Below are 17,287 nucleotides of genomic sequence, written 5' to 3'. Positions count from 1 at the left end.
TCTTGTAACCCAAACAGGAGATGTTTCCATTTCACTGATATTCATCAACTGATTTAGCCTTCCTTTGCTAGATTGGACTCAGTACACACTGGTAGAGTCCACCCAATCAATGAAGTTGTCTTATTCCTATCAGTCCAGGAATATTCCAAAGTCAACAAAAGGATCTCTTTATGATCTCATTTCCCTTCAATGGCACTCCCCGCAACTAAGGTGTCTAACAGATGTGAGGGCCTATCCCACATGCCTTGACCTCCAGTAACTTCCTGTAAGCAGTAACCTCAATGTCCAGGACCACTTTGAAGTTCAGAAGGTCCTTACCTTTAATTCTACCTTTCTGGACCTTGGTTTTCTCATTGAAAAAAATGAAACAACTGAACCAGAGGATCTATAAAGGTTCCTTCCAATTCTAAAACTTTTTGATACACTGGAGATGGCCTCAGAAGCTTTTTCCATACTTCCTCATTTTCCTCCCCATCCTCCCTCTAATCAATCCATCCACACACACAGCCCCAAAATATTCAGAGTTCTGTTCAGCTGTTCTGTATTTGTCTTGGAGCTTGGTGCCCATATTCCCATTGGATTGGGAATTGCCTCTGTGTCTCCCACTTCCACTCCCACCATTGGCCAGGGGAGGGCACCTGAATATGGGAAAGGAGTGCTTAGTGTGGGCAGTATATGAAAACCACAATAACAACCCAAGCTTTATACCCTTTCAAAGTGTTTGAAGCCCTTTTCAAGCCCCATATGAGGGAAGTTGTGCAGGTTCATGGAGTAGGTTCAAAGAAGGGAAAAGAATAAGCATTTAAGCTTGTTTACATGCTAATCACTGCAAATATCCCCATTTCAACCTCTAACAATCCTAAAAGACAGATGCTGTTATTATCTTCATTTTACAGTTTGGGAAACTGAGGCAAACAGAAGTGACTTACTGAGGGTCACATGGCTAAGAAGTGTTTAAGGTTAGGTTTAAACTCATGTTTAACATCATGTTCTCCTGATGCCAAGCTTGGCCCTCTGTACACTATGGAACCTCCTAGCACCCAAGAAGGAAAGTATCTACTAAGAGTTGCACAACTAGTAAGTGTCAGAGTAAGAATTCAAACTCGTGTCTCTTGACTCCAAATACAGTGCCCTCTAACTTGTTGTTATTATTCAAATATTTCATATTTGAAGAGGACTGATGACATCATGATGTTTTTCACCATTGGTCCCACTGTAGTTCATTTATTTCCACAAGTGACTGTGGCCAGAACACTCAGACCCATCTTCCTTTCCAGGAGAAAGAGGAAATATTTCAATAGAGTGGGAAGATCCAAGGAGATAATTCATAGACTTTATTCCTGGAGTTTTTATGGATCATTGTGTTCAGTCCCTTTCACAGATGAGAAAGCTGAGAGATTAAATGATTTATCTAGCATCACATACCTAGTAAGAAGCAGATACATTACTGGAATCCAGGACTTTGGGCTCAAAATCTATTCATTGTTTTGTTGCAGAGTGCTTTCAACCCATTTGTGAAGATGAGAGAGTAGCCAGAAGTGACCTGAGCTCTAGGATATCACCATGGCTGGTGAGTCCAATATGTCCTTGAAAGGCCCTACCATGAGTCAGATATAATGACCTCAAGAAGCCCCTATGATGCTACAACCTCCCCTGGGAAAACTGAGAACAATGAGGAGAAAGTGGGGAGGACATCATGAAAATCAGACCTGAAGTGTCTTAAACAATGCAGTTTATTGAAGAGAAATAACAGAGCTTGTTTCCCCTGGACCAGTATCACTCCCTAGGAAATCTTGATAAAGCAGAGATCAAAAAATCCTCTAAGAGTTAGAATCACTAGGCTGAGACTCTCCCATAGAACATAGAGCCTTCTGGGGAAGAGGGCAGGTCCCTGGACCCTATCCCTATCTACAGGTATAGGTCCCAGCTGCTATGGAGATACTTCCCAATATATTGAAAACACTCTATAATTTTCATGGCTGTGATCTTAACAGCTGAAGGATACCAGAGCAGGGCGGGAAGAGGCAAGAAGAGGAATGGGAACTCTGTAGGGGTGAGGATAGTGTAATGCTGAGTTTGGTTAGCCTGGGCCAGTAAGGGGCAGGGATAAGCAGAGTTGGGCTTTTGGCGTTTTACTCATGTGGAATTTAGAATTTGCTATGGGACCGCTGGCTCCTGGTAGAGCTCTGTGAGATTTGGATGGAGCTGCTGCCACCCGCACTGTGACTCCCAGAGCCTCCAGACTGACCAGAGGAGCCTCCAATACTGCAGCTTCCACCAGAGATTGAGCCACCTTGGACCCTGCTGCCCACACCCTTGTTGCCTGTTCCTCCACTGCCATAACTTCCCCCACTACCCATTCCCCTGCTGCTGGTTCCTCCACTGCCATAACTGCCTCCGCTACCCATTCCCCTGCCGCTGGTTCCTCCACTGCCATAACTGCTCCCACTGGTGCCACTTCGACCACGTCCACCAGCTCCTCCTCCCATGGAAACACCACCACTGCTACTGCTACTGCTGCTGTGGACCATTTCTGGAGGAAAAAAATACAACCACATAAGAGATCAGAAACATGACATTCATCTCTTCCATCACTCAGCTACACACACACACACACACACACACACACACACACACACACAAACACAAACACAAACACAAACACAAACACACAAACAAAACAAAGCTATAACTAAAAATGTTAGTGCCCAGAGCAAGTAGTCCTTAAATCAATTTTATAATTCATAGTGTAAAAATAATACAAGTAGGGGGCAGCTAGGTGGTGCAGTGTATAGAGCAGCAGCCCCGGAGTCAGGAGTACCTGAGTTCAAATCTGGCCTCAGACACTTAATAATTACCTAGCTGTGAGGCCTTGGGCAAGCCATTTAACCCCATTGCCTTGCAAAAAAATCTAAAAAAACAATTTAAAAAATTAAAATAAAAAATAATACAAGTAATTTAATATAAATCCAAGTAATGAGGAATTTGTTATAATACTGACTTCAAAATGTTGAAGACTTTCATGTGTTAAAAATTATCCTAGTTATGGATCTGCATTAAAACAATCCCTCTAATTTCAAATGCTACTAATTCACTATGTGACCTTGGGAAGGGAATTATGCTTCATTTCTTTATGTCTCATTTATAAAATGAGGAATTGGATTAGATGGTTTCTAGCTCTTACACAATAGAAGTCTGTCAATACCATATTTCATCTTGTAGGAACTTCACCAATAGATAGATGCCCAGTCAACTTCTATGTTAGAGACAGTACAGAAATTTCTAATCTGACATGGGTTGGAGTAGGTGACTTCCAAATTAGAGACTCAAGCATTGTATACAACAAAAACCAGGATTCAGATCCTGGCTTTATCAACTATTTGCCATGAGCAAATAATATGCATATCTGGATCTCAGTTTCTTTGCCTGTAAAATGAAGCAATTGGACTAAATTCTGGGACCATAAGTTTCAGAAGAAAAAAATGTAGATTCGGGGAAATGTATCTACAGTCAACACAGTGATTGCTGAGCCCTGATCTCTTAGGGGGAAAGGAGTGAGAAGCCATAAAAATGTCAAGGGAAAGGAAATAGGTCAAGTATGGGTTCCCATAGCTTGTGTGTCACTACTCATACCAAAACTGGGTTGGCTTTTTATAGCCCTGACCTCAGCCTCTTTTGTCTCCCATTCCTATTGCCCTTCTTAAGTAATAGCTTAAGAACCAATATCCTAACATTTTACTTCTCCCACAGTCTGCCAAAATAACAAACCAATACTTACCAATGCTCACAGTGTTCTGGCACTCTCCAGACATCCTGTTAGGGGAGAAACCTTCAGTTGCACGTTACTGATCCCAAGTTAGGTCTTTTTCTTATACTTCCCCCAGACTACAATACAGTCATCTTTGGATCAAATGTCACCTTCCTTTGAGCTGAATAAACAATTCTCCCCCTTCCCATGACTCCCCTCTTTGTCAGGCAAAAGAAATTCTACATAGACAAGAAAGAACTTTCTCCAGGCAGAGTTAGATCTAAATTACCTCCTTTTCCATAACTACTTTAGAGCAGGACATTCTACATCATCCCTTGGGACTATGCTTGGGTACTTCTGATCTTTAAAAATAAAATGTTCATTCTAATTTTCTAGGTTAATTCTTCCTCCCAACACTATTTTTGAGTTTTCATGTGTTTAGCCTAAAGAAGAGGGAACAAGAAAACTGTCTTCAGATATTAGAAGTCCTGACACAGGGAAAAATAATTAAATTTATGCTATTTTACTCCATAGAAGATTAATATTAGTGAAAAGAAATTACAAACAGGTTGATATGAGATTCATGATCATTAGAACTGTCCCCAAAATGGAAATGATTTACTGAAGTTATAGTGAGTTCCCCATCACTGGAAGTCAATAAGAGGAGGTAAGATGGCCTCCTGTCAGGAATGTCATTTAAGAGATTCATGTCTTGGGTAGGGGATTGGTCTAGGTCATGGGTGTCTAACCTTTTAGTTCTTCTGGGTTACATTGCCCAACAAAGTTGTCAAGGACCACATATAGAATTCAATATTTATTACTACATTGTAATTCATATTACTAATGAATTTAATAATAAAATATATAATTATAAATATAAATATAATATAAAATATATAATAATATAATAAATATAATGTATGTGGCCCATGAGTCATGGATTGGGCACACCTAGTCTAGATGATCTCTTTATAGCACCAAGCTTTGTTCTCTCTCTACTTCCAACTCCCCCGAATTCCTTCTGGCCTATATCTCCTTGGACCAAACCAGGTCCACTTCAAACTTTGGACATACCTGCATTCCTCTCCCTCCAACAGCTTCCTGTAGGTGGCAATCTCCAAGTCCAAGGCTATTTTAACTGACATGAGCTCCTGATAATCACGAAGTAGGCGGGCCAAGTCATCCTTGTTCTGCTGCATGACAGCCTTGAGCTCCACAACCTTGGCATTAGCATCCTTAAGAGCCACCTCCCCACGCTGCTCAGCATCAGCAATGGCTGCTTGAAGGTTAGTATTCTGATGGGGAAAGGGTGGGAATGACATTGAAGGAATAGAGAGGAAAGAAGGAATATAATGGAGTTAGTGGTGTCACATTCTTCAGATGTATGTCCAGGAAAGTGTGACTAGAGAGGGATCAGCTTTTGTTTCTATGTCTCTTTATGGTTACAAAGCACAGTTCTGTGAGGTAAATATACAATTGTATTATTTCTATTTTTCATCTATATGTTCCACATGACTAATCAACATCAGAAGTAGGATTTAAATCCAGGTCTGCTGATCCTAGAGTATAATAATCTTTCTACCACTAAAAGCTAAGTCTGCCAAGAAGCTTGCCTGAATTAATGGAAAAAAAATGGTGGATAGCTTCTTCCCAGTTTTCCCCAACTACCCAATCTGGTCATGGGACTTGCATAGGTGTTCCCCCAACAGGACTTTGCTATCTAAATATTTTAGTAGTGTTTCTGACATTAACTTGTTTCAGGTTTCCATAGGGCAAGGCCTGAATGTGACTACTATTTATGGTGAAGTTCCCAGGATAGGCTCAACCATAATTGGATGCATGGAGGGGTACTAATCAATAAATCAATCAACAAGCATTTATTGAATACTTATTATGTACCCAACCAAGAGTTTCTCACATATATAATTAGGCCTTATATTTTCACTTATGATAACCATGTTTTATGATTTAAGCTTAAGGCATAATAATAACTAGCTGAACTTAAAGTTTGCAAAACTTTTCATATACATTATCTCATTTTACAGATGGGGAAACTGAGACCAGAAAGGAGAAGTAACTTGCTCAGAGTCACAGAGTATCAGAAGTTAATCTTGAATCCACATTTTCCTAGCTCCAAGTCTAGCCTCCATCATCTCTCTATCCATGTACCTACCTGCTTCTTGACATTCTCAATTTCAGCTCGAAGCCTCTGGATCATCCTGTTGATCTCAGACATCTCACTTTTGATGCTTCTCAAGTCATCCCCATAACTGCCAGCTGTGTTTTCCAGCTCTCCCAGCTAATAGAAAACAGATCCATAGTCAGAGCTTAGAGATGTTCTAGTCTAATGTTCCCATTTTATAGATGCAAAAACCAAGGTCCAAAGAGGAGAAATGACTTGTCCAAAGTCCCACAGCAGAACCAGGACTGAATCCCATGATTCCTCATTCTTTTGCACCATGTGACCTACTATTTGAGAGACAGCATCACAAAATGATGGTTCCAGAACCTAAAACCTGAGAATTCCATAATAGCCAGAGGCAAATGAGAGGAATGATAGGAATTTCCCCACAGGGATTATGAAAAAATAACTCTAATTCTTAATATAATGAAAGCCACAAATATTATTCTTTCCATTTTGAAGAAGAATCCATCTCAGAGAGATGGAGACAACTCATGGTCACACAATTAAGAAGTGGGGAGTCTAGAATTCAAACCCATGCTTTTTGACTCTCAGAAAAAATATGAGGAGGTTCTAACACATGGCAAGACAGGACTGTCAGAAGCAAAGTCTGCTCTTAATGAGACCCAGCTCCAGGATCCTAAGACACAAGAAGTTTTCCACGCTAATAAACCAGTATCACTTACTTTCTTCTGGTACAGGGCTGCAGCCTCAGCCTTGCTCCTCTGGGCGATCTCCTCATACTGTGCTTGGACTTCAGCAATGATGCTATCCAGATCAAGACAGCGGTTGTTGTCCATGGACAGGATCACGGAGGTGTCGCTGCTGTCTGACTGTACCTGGGACATTTCCTGCAAACCCACATGTATACATTCACTGCCAGACATGGTCCAGGGAGCACCTCAAACCATCAGAGGATGAGGAGAAAGAGTAGCAAGAGGAGGAGGAGGAGGGAAGGGAGGAGGAAAGGAAGAAGAAGAGGAGGAAGAGGAGAAAGGAAGTTAGAAGTAGGAAACAGAAAGAAGGCTCAGAAATAACTGATAATAGATGAGTCTAAACCAGGATAGCACCGAATATAGAATGCGGAGGAGACAATATGAATTCTAGCAATAGGTACTGCAGTTATATAATAGGCCTTCCTGAAGATCCCCAAAAAGAGGTTAGAAAAGCTCATCAAAGTTGGTCATTGATGGCCATTCTGCCCAGAAGAATAGACTCAAGCAGGATTCTTGAGATGGAATCTCTCTGGAACAAGTTTCTAAGCCCTTGATGAGAAGCCAGAAGGCAAGTAGATAACAAGGATAGGAAGTGAGAAGAGAACTTACTGCATCATACAAAGCCTTTAGGAAGTTAATCTCATCCATCGTGGTCTCCACTTTAGTCTCCAATTCTACTTTGTTCATGTAGGCAGCATCTACATCCTGTCAAAGAATTCAGTTGGTCTGAATTGTGCTCTGGGTGACCCACCACATAGGGGATGAGAGATCCAGAGAGAAAAGATTCAGTAATGGAAGGACCCCCAAAGAGCAGTTAGTACAGTTTGCCCATTTTACAGGTAAGAAAATCTGGGCCCAAGGAAATTCAGTAACTTGCCCAAAGTCACATAGATCTCTAATTCCAGAGTCAGTGTTCTTTCTATTTTTTTTTTAACAATGCTGCTTCCTTAGAAAAGATATAGTTAAGACCTTTTGGAAGCTGATGGGGAAACCAGGACCCAGGAGGACACAGAACCAAAGACCAGATATGGGGCAGCTAGAAGGATTTACTCATACCAGGGTTGAGGGATTGGAAGTTGAGCAAAGAGAGAAGGGGTCATCAAAGAATGCTTCCTGAAAAAGGAGAATTTGCTGGAAGGGAAGAGAGATGGACAAAGTTGGACCCTGAGGAGAGGCAAAGGTAAGGGGGACAGCAAGATTATAGGTTTATCTTACATACTTTCTTACTTGTACAGTAAGATGACATGTATTAGGAATTGGGGATAGGTTTGCCTAACTCCAATGAAGTCAAGAGGAAGAGAATAACACAAGAGGAAAGATGAGATGGTAAAAGAACCATAGTAACTGAGATGGATGTAACATGTTGGAGCAGCTAGGTTTAAAAGTGGATAGAACCATGGCCCTGGAGCCAGAAGGACAGGAATTCAAATCCAGTTCAGTCAATTACTAGCTGTGTGAACCTGGGCAAGTTAGATAATACTCTTTACCTCAGCTTCCTTTCCTGTAAAATACACTGCAAAAGAAAATGACAAACCACTCCAAACTACTATGCCAAGAAAATCCCAAATGGGATCACAAACAATTACACATGACCAATTGAATTAATAACAACAAACAAATACAACACTTAAGACTCTCAAAGCCCTTTCCATATATATCTCATGTGATCTTCACAACAACCCCTATTCTACATCTGAGGAAGCTGAGACTTAGAGATTAAAGTGACTTGCCTGGGATCCCACAACTGTCCTTTATATCAAAGTTGGTCCCTACTGACTCCACATCTGGGACTCTGACTACATCTTGCTACTTCTCCAAGGAGTGATCTTCAAAGCCAAGTGAGGAATTTGTATTAGAGAAGATAATATCCTCTAAAGGAAGATGTTCTCCAGACTCTTACTGTCCTTTAAACTGATAGATAAGAACCTATTAATAAATAAACCAAGAATATTGACTACTGGTAATAATACTACTACTTATTGCCTTAATTTAGCTAGTACTCAAGATTTACAAAATAATTTCCTTCATACAGACCAGGAAGAAAGGCAGTGCAAGTATTGGCATACATATTTTTCAGATAAGTAAACTGAGTTTCAGATGAAGTAACACACTCATACAACTGGTAAATAATAGCCTTTTTTTTCTTATTGTATATTTTGCTGGTATAACTTAAAATTCAATTGTATTTGAAAATTCAGTAAGTCCAATCCAGAGAGGATCTTTGGTGCTTCCTTCATTTTTATGAGGGTTGGGGGAGAGTAAAGAAATAGCTTTACCCTAAATACTAGAAACTTCACACTATGGAAGGGCCTCTTCAGAAGGATTACTACCTGTCCAGTAAGCAAATATCTGCCTGAATCCTTACTCCTCCCAAGGGTTTCTCCAGCTCTCCAGATTCAAAGTGAAAGATAATGTGATGATGAGGCATAAAGCAGAGCATCTTAATCCCCCTTAACCTCTCAGTCACAAATATCACTGTGAGTTCTCCAGGGAATAGGAGTAGGAGAGAGGAAGCTCACCTTCTTCAGAACCACAAAGTCATTCTCAGCAGCAGTGCGTTTGTTGATCTCCTCTTCATACCTGTGGAGAAAAAGATAGTTCAGGTCAAAACCTTCCTGAGGCTTCCAGAGGGTCTTCATAATAATCAGGAAAACCAGAATGGTCAATAGCATACAGTCTCTATTTTGAAGAATAGGGTTTGGGTAGGACCTAAGGAAAAATATACAAATAGTGATGAATTAACTATTATACAATCTTCTTAAGTTTTCCTCTTCAAAGAAAGCCCTCCTAGATTGATCAGGGAAGAACCTAAATTACCTGGAATTAGGACCACTTCCCCATTTTGCACTTACCTTAATTTCCCAATCTCAAATTGAGTTTGCCCTAATTTGCTTGTCTATATGTGATGTTAATACTTTACTATCCAGTCTAATGCCTGTGTTTTTGTTCTGTCTTCCATCTCAATTCAGTTCAGTTCTATCTTTCTGTCTTTTATTTATCTGCCTATGTCTGTGCTTTTATCTACATAATAGAATCTACATTAAGTATATGCTCTCTCTCAACATTGTGATAGAAAAGTCTTTTTGAAAGATTCCAGTCTTCTACCAAAAGAAGTTTTAATTACACCATTTTATTTATAAAGACTGCAGTTTTAATTACCCAGACAAGGGATGTGCCCTCTATCCACCCATATAAAAGGCCAGAAAGAATCATGAGAACATTAATCAGTACTGGTGTCCAGTATTGTGATCATTGACCTCTCAAGAGCTATAGGGATGGGAAATGAGGGAAATATAAAATGTAGGGAAAGGGGAGGCCTCAGGAGAACAGAATACAAGCAAACCATTGGAAGGTTTCTTGAACTAGTATGTATTTAAATGATGAGGATTTGTAGTCATTTAAATGATGAGAAAGAAATTGCCTTATAGACAGGTGATAGAAGTGGAGGGAAGAGTAGAAGGGAAGACTGATTGGATAGTAAGTCAAAGGGACTATTTTGGAGTCCAGTCACCTCAGTCTAGAGGAAAGAAAGCAGACCCAGAGAAGAGAATATCACCAAACCAAGAATTAACAAAACAGGGACTAGGCATCCAGAGCCCCCCTAAGTTTTGATCCAAGGCAATTTCTACTTTACCATATTATCTTCACATTAAATCCAAGGGGATGAGGAAATCATTGTTAGGAAGCAGAATGAACATGTTGGGACCCTTCCCAAGAGGACAGGACAATGTCCTTCCCAGTTCTAAATCTTTGACCCACCCACCATAATTCCTGCTATGCTATAACCTAAAATGAGACTTACTTTTTCTTGAATTCTTCAACCAAATCTTCCATAGTGCTCAATTCATCAGTCAACCTGTTTTTTTCATTAAGTATCCCATCCAGATGGGACTTGAGGCTGCTGATATAGTTCTCAAAGAAGGGCTCAAGGTTTGGGGAGCCAGAGCCAGAGTTAGAGCCATGCTCCTGCAGCAGCTGCCACTTAGTCTCTAGAACTTGGTTCTGTTGTTCCAGGAACCGGACCTGTAAAGGGAAAAACTCTCAGTACCCCTTGGATTCTTCCAGTGCAATATTGACCAACATCCATCCCCAGAAAGCTCTGTGAATGATTACTTTAGTCCAAAGAATCAGAAGACTTAAATTCTAATATTGACTTAACCACACTCTAACTAATGATTACACCAATTATTGCAGAATCAAATGAATAAGGAAATATAAAAGTACTTTATAACTATGAAGTATAACTCAATGCCTACTGTCACTACTATGAGATAAAAATATTATTTTGTTATATTATACTATACCATGTTGCTATATCATTTTGTATCATATCTTATCATAATTTATATAGCATTATGTTGCATTATATTATATTATTATATCATATATTATATTTATTATTATTATGCTGCATGATATATGAAACATACAATATTATATCATCTCATATTAAGGAAATGGTCAACTACTCTAGCATCTTTGCTAAGAAAATCCCCAACAATAAAACATTCTCAGTCTCTTCTGCATAATGTGGATAACACCTGATCTCATGTCATGTCTTCTCATAGAAAAGAAGACCCATTGCCTTCCAGTATGATTTCTCCATTCATATCTAAGGCTTCACAATAAGAGAGTGAAACCTTTACCCTCAAGTAGTAATCCTCTCCCTTCCAGTGTCTTTTACAATACAGATGTCAGATTGTCCTCCAAGGGAGAAGAGAGAACAGAAATTAAACACCTACCGTGGGCCAAGCACTAAGTGCTTTACAAATGTTATTTCATTTGATCCTCACAACAACCCTAGGAAGCAGGTGTGCTATTTGCTATCCCAATTTTATAATTGAGGTAACTGAGGCAGAGGTTAAGGGACTTGCCCAGGGTTACACAGCTAATTTATTTTAGGCTGGATTTGAACTCAGGTCTTCCTGAATTCAGGTCTAACACTCTAACTACTATCCTGTCAAACTCTCCATAAATGAGTTTTGTCAGGAAACGTGAGAAGGGGGTAGGGAGGAAGGGCAGGAATATTTAAATGTTAGAGCCAGAGGACTACTAGCCCATTTAATAGAGGTGGACACTGACCACCCAGAAATTTGACTGAGGACATAGATCTTCCAGAATTCTTTCTACTCCATTTTCAAGAAGAAATTGCCAAATTTGCATGGAGTTTGGAATTTGGTTTAAGTGTTTTATGGGGAGATAGGGAAAAGAGAAGTCAGAAATGAGAGTAAATTTCTGCTTCATAATTATGCCTGAGATCAGTTGTACTAAATTGTCTGTGCCCCCTATAGGTTTTTCTATCCCTCTTTCTTTATTATCAAAATAGTAATAGCTCATATTTCTATATGTTTTGAAGTTCTCTCTCAATATATCCTCACAAATGAGATAAGCAGTGCAAGTAGTACTCATGCCTGTTTTGCAGATGACAAAAACTGAAGCTTAAAGAGATAATGACTTGCAGAAGATTCCAGGGCTAGTCATCTGAGGACCAGATTTCAAATGTCATACTGCTACTTGGGAGCACTAGTTATTTCTCCACTGCTATGCACATTTATCCTAATAAGAATATCCTTCCTCAATCCAAGGAATAAATGTGTAGGCAAAGAAGTCTATAACAATAATAATAATAATAATAATAATAATCTATTTAGTTATTTCCTCAAAACTACACATTTTTATGAGTTCCCAAATCATTTTTTCCTTCACAGATAATGCCAAGAATTTAGTCATTATCAACCCTTCAAAATAAATAATAGTATGGTCCTGTGATAATTTATCTTAGAAGGAATTCTAGTAGAAGAAAAAAAAATTTTTTTTGTTAAATCAGAAAACCCTGGGTTCAAGTTCTAGCCTTAATACTTATTAGCCCAGAGTCCTTGAATTTAATCTCTTAACCTCAGTCTTCTCATCTGTAAAAGTTAAATTACCTTTTTTTTATAAGGTTTGTAAAGAATGTACTTTGCAAATGGTAAGAGGTTCTAGAAAGAGGGGCTATTATTATCTATACATCTTTGACACTGTGGCCCAACTTTACCATTCTATCCTTAAACTAGGCAGAGAAAGCAACACCTCTCTGGCAGAGACAAAGATCAGTTTTAACAGAGTTGCCCTCTGTCTTTCTAAGTTAACTAACTCAAATCTATCTGAGGATAGATAGAAAAAATAAAGAGCTTTAGTTTCAAAGACCTTCTTCTCCCCAGCAAAACTTGAATCGGTACTGTGGACAAAGGATGTGAACAGAATGGCCATATTATTAAGACTAAGGAAACAAAATTCACCACTGATTGAAAGTTGATTGATCACTGAGAAGTTCATGGAAGTTGTAGCTAAACTAAGTTAGTTTGCTGTCTAAAGATCGCTGTAGAATGATAGAATTCTACAATTGGATAGAACCTCAGCCATTTTCTAAGCGAATTGCCTCATTTTACATATGAAGTCACTGAGACAGTAAAGATCATAGATCTTTAGATCTGAATGCTTTAAATACAATAGATCTTTTAGATCTGGAAGGGACCTTAGAGAATCTCAAATCCAGGTTTCATGTAGATGAGGAATTGAGGTACAGAACACTAGATAGGAAGTAGGTAGAGTACTTCATAAGAAATAGGTAATAGAACCAACAGTTGAACTAGCTTACTGAGTTCAAGTCAAGCACATTTTACATCATAATACAGAATCTAGACAGATACTACGGTGCTAGATTTCCTCATTACCCCCTTTGTTCCAGATTGACTCACCTTGTCGATAAAGGCAGCAAATTTGTTATTGAGGGTCTTGATCTGCTCCTTCTCTTGGGTCTTCACCTGCCCAATTTGGGGGTCAATCTCCACATTGAGAGGCTTTAGGAGACTCTGGTTGACAGTCACTTCATGGATTCCACCAGGAAAACCACCAGGACCACCGGGGCCACCAAAGCCACCTGGGCCACCAAAGCTACCACCTCCTCTTCCAAAGCCACCAATTCCTCCTCCAAAACCACCAGCTCCCCTTCCAAGGCCACCAGCTCCTCCTCCAAAGCCACCGGCTCCTCCTCCAAAACCACCAGCTCCTCCTCCAAAACCACCAGCTCCTCCTCCAAAGCCACCAGCTCCAAATCCACTGCCCCCCCCAAAGCCACAGCTTCGACCACCACCAAAGCCACCACCTGACCCTACCTGGTGGCTACCCCCAGCTACACTGATGGAGATTTTCTTGTTTCCCCCAAGGGAATACAAGCTTCTGCTGCCAAAGCCCCTGCCCATCATGGCACAGGCTGAGGAACCACTACCACCACGGCTCCCACCACCTCCTCCACATCGGGAAGCAGATGTCGATCTGCCAGTGCTGATGCGACTCTTGCTGGAGACCACAGCAGATCGGCCACTGAATCCCTGACGTTGCCCTCCACTGGAGGTCCTACAAGATTGTTGGCTATAATTGACTTGGCGGCTCATGATGATCTACTACAAAAGAAAGATGAACTCAAAGAACCAGGGAGAAGAAGACTGGAGGATACTCAGAAAGCTTCTGAATCTCAGGGCCCAAGATGACCCTTTATATGAAGCCAGGGAGCTTGACTAACTCCTTCTATGCCAGCCACCTAATTGAGGGAATTAACGGGCTGGGTTTGCCTGGCAGCAAAAGATGAAGTATAAAACTAGCAACACACCTTGATAATCACTCCAAATTTCCAAATTGCTTTGTGTTACTCAATGAAAATAAGCTTGAATTAGAAAAGGGACCTTCCTGCAGGGGCTGACACAGCCCCAAATCCCCAAAGTACTTTACATTCAGTTTTGGGATTTATAAGTCAGCATTTTTCCTTTCCTCCTAATCCTTCATGATAACCTTCCCTATCCATCTCATTAATCACTACATGTAAAGCATTCACTTTAGGGGACCATATGTATAGGACCACAAAACCAGCAGATCAAAAGACTTATATTCTTACTTTAACCTCTGCATATCTTTTCCCCTTTCTGGGTCTTAATTTCCTCAGTTAAAATAAAGGCTAGTTTCAGCAATTTCAAGTAAGATACTGAAAGGGTAAGAGGTAGATGGGAGAGCAGGAGTGAAGAGAAAGTTTTGTGGAGCTAAGTCTATTTATTAATGATTTTTTAAAGGAAATTAAATGGACAATAAAGAATGGTATATGAAAGACATTCCCTCTGAGATCCACATGATAGTTAGTATCTGCTTCCAAACAGACCAAGTTGGATGTACAGCTTCCCAGAAAATTTAGTTTTTGTGCATGGCCCAGTCATTCTCCAATTGAGTTCTTTTCTTGATGCCTCTAAGAAATCATCTCAATTTGCCTCTTCCCTACACTTCCAACCCACCCCACATCTAAAGGCAATTTCTAATTGGCCCTAAGGATATACATGTACAAAGCCACTGCTCCTAACTCCTAAAAAACCTTTTTATTTCTTGCCAGGATTCATATTCTACCAGAAGAGCCCTCTTTTTAAAAATTATGTTTCTAACTATTGCTGCCCTCATTCCCACATTGAACAGTTTCCTCTGCTAAGTCCAGACTCACAAACACCCTCAGTGTATAACTATTGGACTTTCACTTAATCTGATCCATTTTATGACTCTATATAAACATTTATATGTGCCTCCCAAGTGCTAAGCATTTTACAAATATAATCTCATTTGATCATGAGTGCTCAGATAGAGGGTCACCTGATTCCCTTTCTCCCCCCGCCCCGCCCCAGCCAATCACTAGCAGACTTTTTTATTTTTCACTACATTAAACTGTTGACTGAAGATTTGGTCTCCCTCCTTAGAATGTTCTCTCTTTAGCTCTCTGGAACCAGCACCCCTCTATCCTGTTGTAATCAATTCAAAAATTTCAAGCTTTCAGGATTCTTTCCCCATTAACCTCAACTGGCCCTGATCATCCTTTTCCTCTGCTCTCAATTTGCACACTCAGTAATAATTCCTATATTGATGACATTTCACAGTTTATATTTTTTTCACAAGTCTGTGAGATAGGTATATATTCAGGAATTATTTTCCCTATTTTACATATGAGAAAACAGACTTGTGGAGATTAATTGGCTTTCTTAGTTCCTTAGCTAGTTCATTTCCTAGAATGTTTAAATCCTTTGATTTCAAATCCAGTATTCATTCCACAATTTGAATTAACTTGGGGAGAAGACCTTAGGAGTCTGCAACTGCTAAAGAGTTTTAATTAAAAATGAAATGTAGTCCTGTAGCTTTCAAATATTCTAGTGGTACAGAACAGCTTTTTGAAGTGCTGCCAACTTTCTTTCCCCCCCCATAAAACCCATCTATCCTCACCTCCAACATATTCAGCATCCCTTTGGCTGTCCAGAATATCACTAAAATAGCATCCCACTAGGGATGCTTCACTAATTCTCCCTTATTCCTCACACCCTCATAAAAAAATTACTGACCCTGGGTCCCATTTCTTTAACACTTTATGCTCTGTGCAATGGCAACCAATTAATCTGAGAAACAAATCCTTGCTAAAGTGTTAATGACTTGTATAATTGGGTGAGTTTTGTTTGGTGTTTTTGTTTTGGGGGGAGAGAGGTTGGGTCAGATCTGTGGATGAAATTCCTGGGAAGCAATTTTCTTTTCCCATGCATATGGATACCTTCTTAGGGCAGCAATTCCAGGACCCCCTTTCAATGGGTATGTGAGCTCACAAACTATTTTCATAATACTGTAAAAAGGTGTCTTTTTCCAGTATGATAAATGTCAATAAATATAGTCCACATAAACAGAAATTTTTGACTTGGGGGGCAGTGATCATTAATCATTTTTAAGAGCGAAAAAGGTCCTGAAATCAGAAAGTTTGAAAATCCTTGTATTAAAGAATCACCTAAAGCACTAACAAGTTCAATGATTTCCTTAAGGTTGTAGAGCTAGTGTTTGTCAGAGTTGAATTCAGGTCTTCTTGACTCTGAAACAAGCTCAATATCTACTCTTTCATGTTATTATTTTGTTGTTGTTTAGTCATTTCATTCATATCTGACTGTTCTTAACCCCATTGGTGATTTTCTTAGCAAAGATATTGGAGTGATTTAACAATTCCTTCTCCATCTCATTTTACAAATGAGGAAACTGAAGCAAATAAGATTAAGTAACTCACCAAAAGTCACAGAGCTAGTGACTGAGGTCAGATTTGACTCAGGAAAGGAGTCTTCTAGACTCCAGTTTGCACACTCTATCCAGTACACCACCTAGTTACCCACATTTTCAGGTTATTCTTTACATATTAGCAGGAGTCTTCAATGCCTTAAGCTATTAGACTGAGCAATATATAATGAAAAGAGCCCTTGGATTGAATCTGGAGACTTGAATTCTAATGAAAAAATTTTACTTTCATAATAGTACTTCCAGACCGGGCACCATGTATATGGTGTCTCTGCCTATCTATGATAAATAAATTTCTTTCATTATTTTCAGCTACCCTGTGAAGGAAAGACATACCTACTATGTATCAGGCTATTATCTCATTTGATTAAATGTGCTATTACCCTCACTTTATAGGAGACTAAGGCAGACCTTGTACAAGGTCACACAACTGGCAAATGTCTAAGACTTGATTTGAATTCAATCTTTCCTGATACCATGCTCTATTCACTGAGCTCCATTTGTCTCCATAAGTAGGTGATGGCTCTATATCCT

At 39.6% G+C, this 17,287-nt stretch overlaps 1 protein-coding gene across 1 annotated transcript; it reads right to left on the bottom strand.

Moving 5' to 3' along the window:
• Window positions 1-1,759: 1,759 nt before the first annotated feature.
• LOC141514773 (keratin, type II cytoskeletal 3-like) lies at window positions 1,760-13,887 on the bottom strand. The gene is made up of 10 exons (XM_074225857.1): window positions 13,707-13,887; window positions 13,384-13,565; window positions 10,449-10,669; window positions 9,166-9,226; window positions 7,256-7,351; window positions 6,617-6,781; window positions 5,922-6,047; window positions 4,823-5,043; window positions 3,779-3,813; window positions 1,760-2,533 (listed from the first exon to the last, which is right to left on the bottom strand). The coding sequence occupies exons 1-10, from the start codon at window positions 13,885-13,887 to the stop codon at window positions 2,148-2,150; spliced, it is 1,674 nt and encodes a 557-aa protein (XP_074081958.1). The 3' UTR covers window positions 1,760-2,147.
• Between the last annotated feature and the right edge of the window lie 3,400 nt (window positions 13,888-17,287).

The sequence above is a fragment of the Macrotis lagotis genome, chromosome 2 (assembly GCF_037893015.1).
Source record: "Macrotis lagotis isolate mMagLag1 chromosome 2, bilby.v1.9.chrom.fasta, whole genome shotgun sequence".
NCBI lineage: Eukaryota > Metazoa > Chordata > Mammalia > Peramelemorphia > Peramelidae > Macrotis > Macrotis lagotis.
The sequence above is the reverse complement of the archived record's forward strand: the minus strand, read 5'-3'. Positions and strand labels throughout refer to the sequence as shown.

What these genes read in the sequence shown, in the direction of transcription:
- LOC141514773 (XM_074225857.1), bottom strand. Translation starts at nt 13,887, where the DNA reads ATGGGCAGGGGCTTTGGCAGCAGAAGCTTGTATTCCCTTGGGGGAAAC. An exon ending in TTGAGAATGTCAAGAAGCAG is followed by an intron (nt 5,044 to 5,921) that starts GTAGGTACATGG and finishes TTTCCCCATCAG; the next exon opens with AATACTAACCTTCAAGCAGC. An exon ending in CCAGAACACTGTGAGCATTG is followed by an intron (nt 2,534 to 3,778) that starts GTAAGTATTGGT and finishes TTTTTCCTCCAG; the next exon opens with AAATGGTCCACAGCAGCAGT.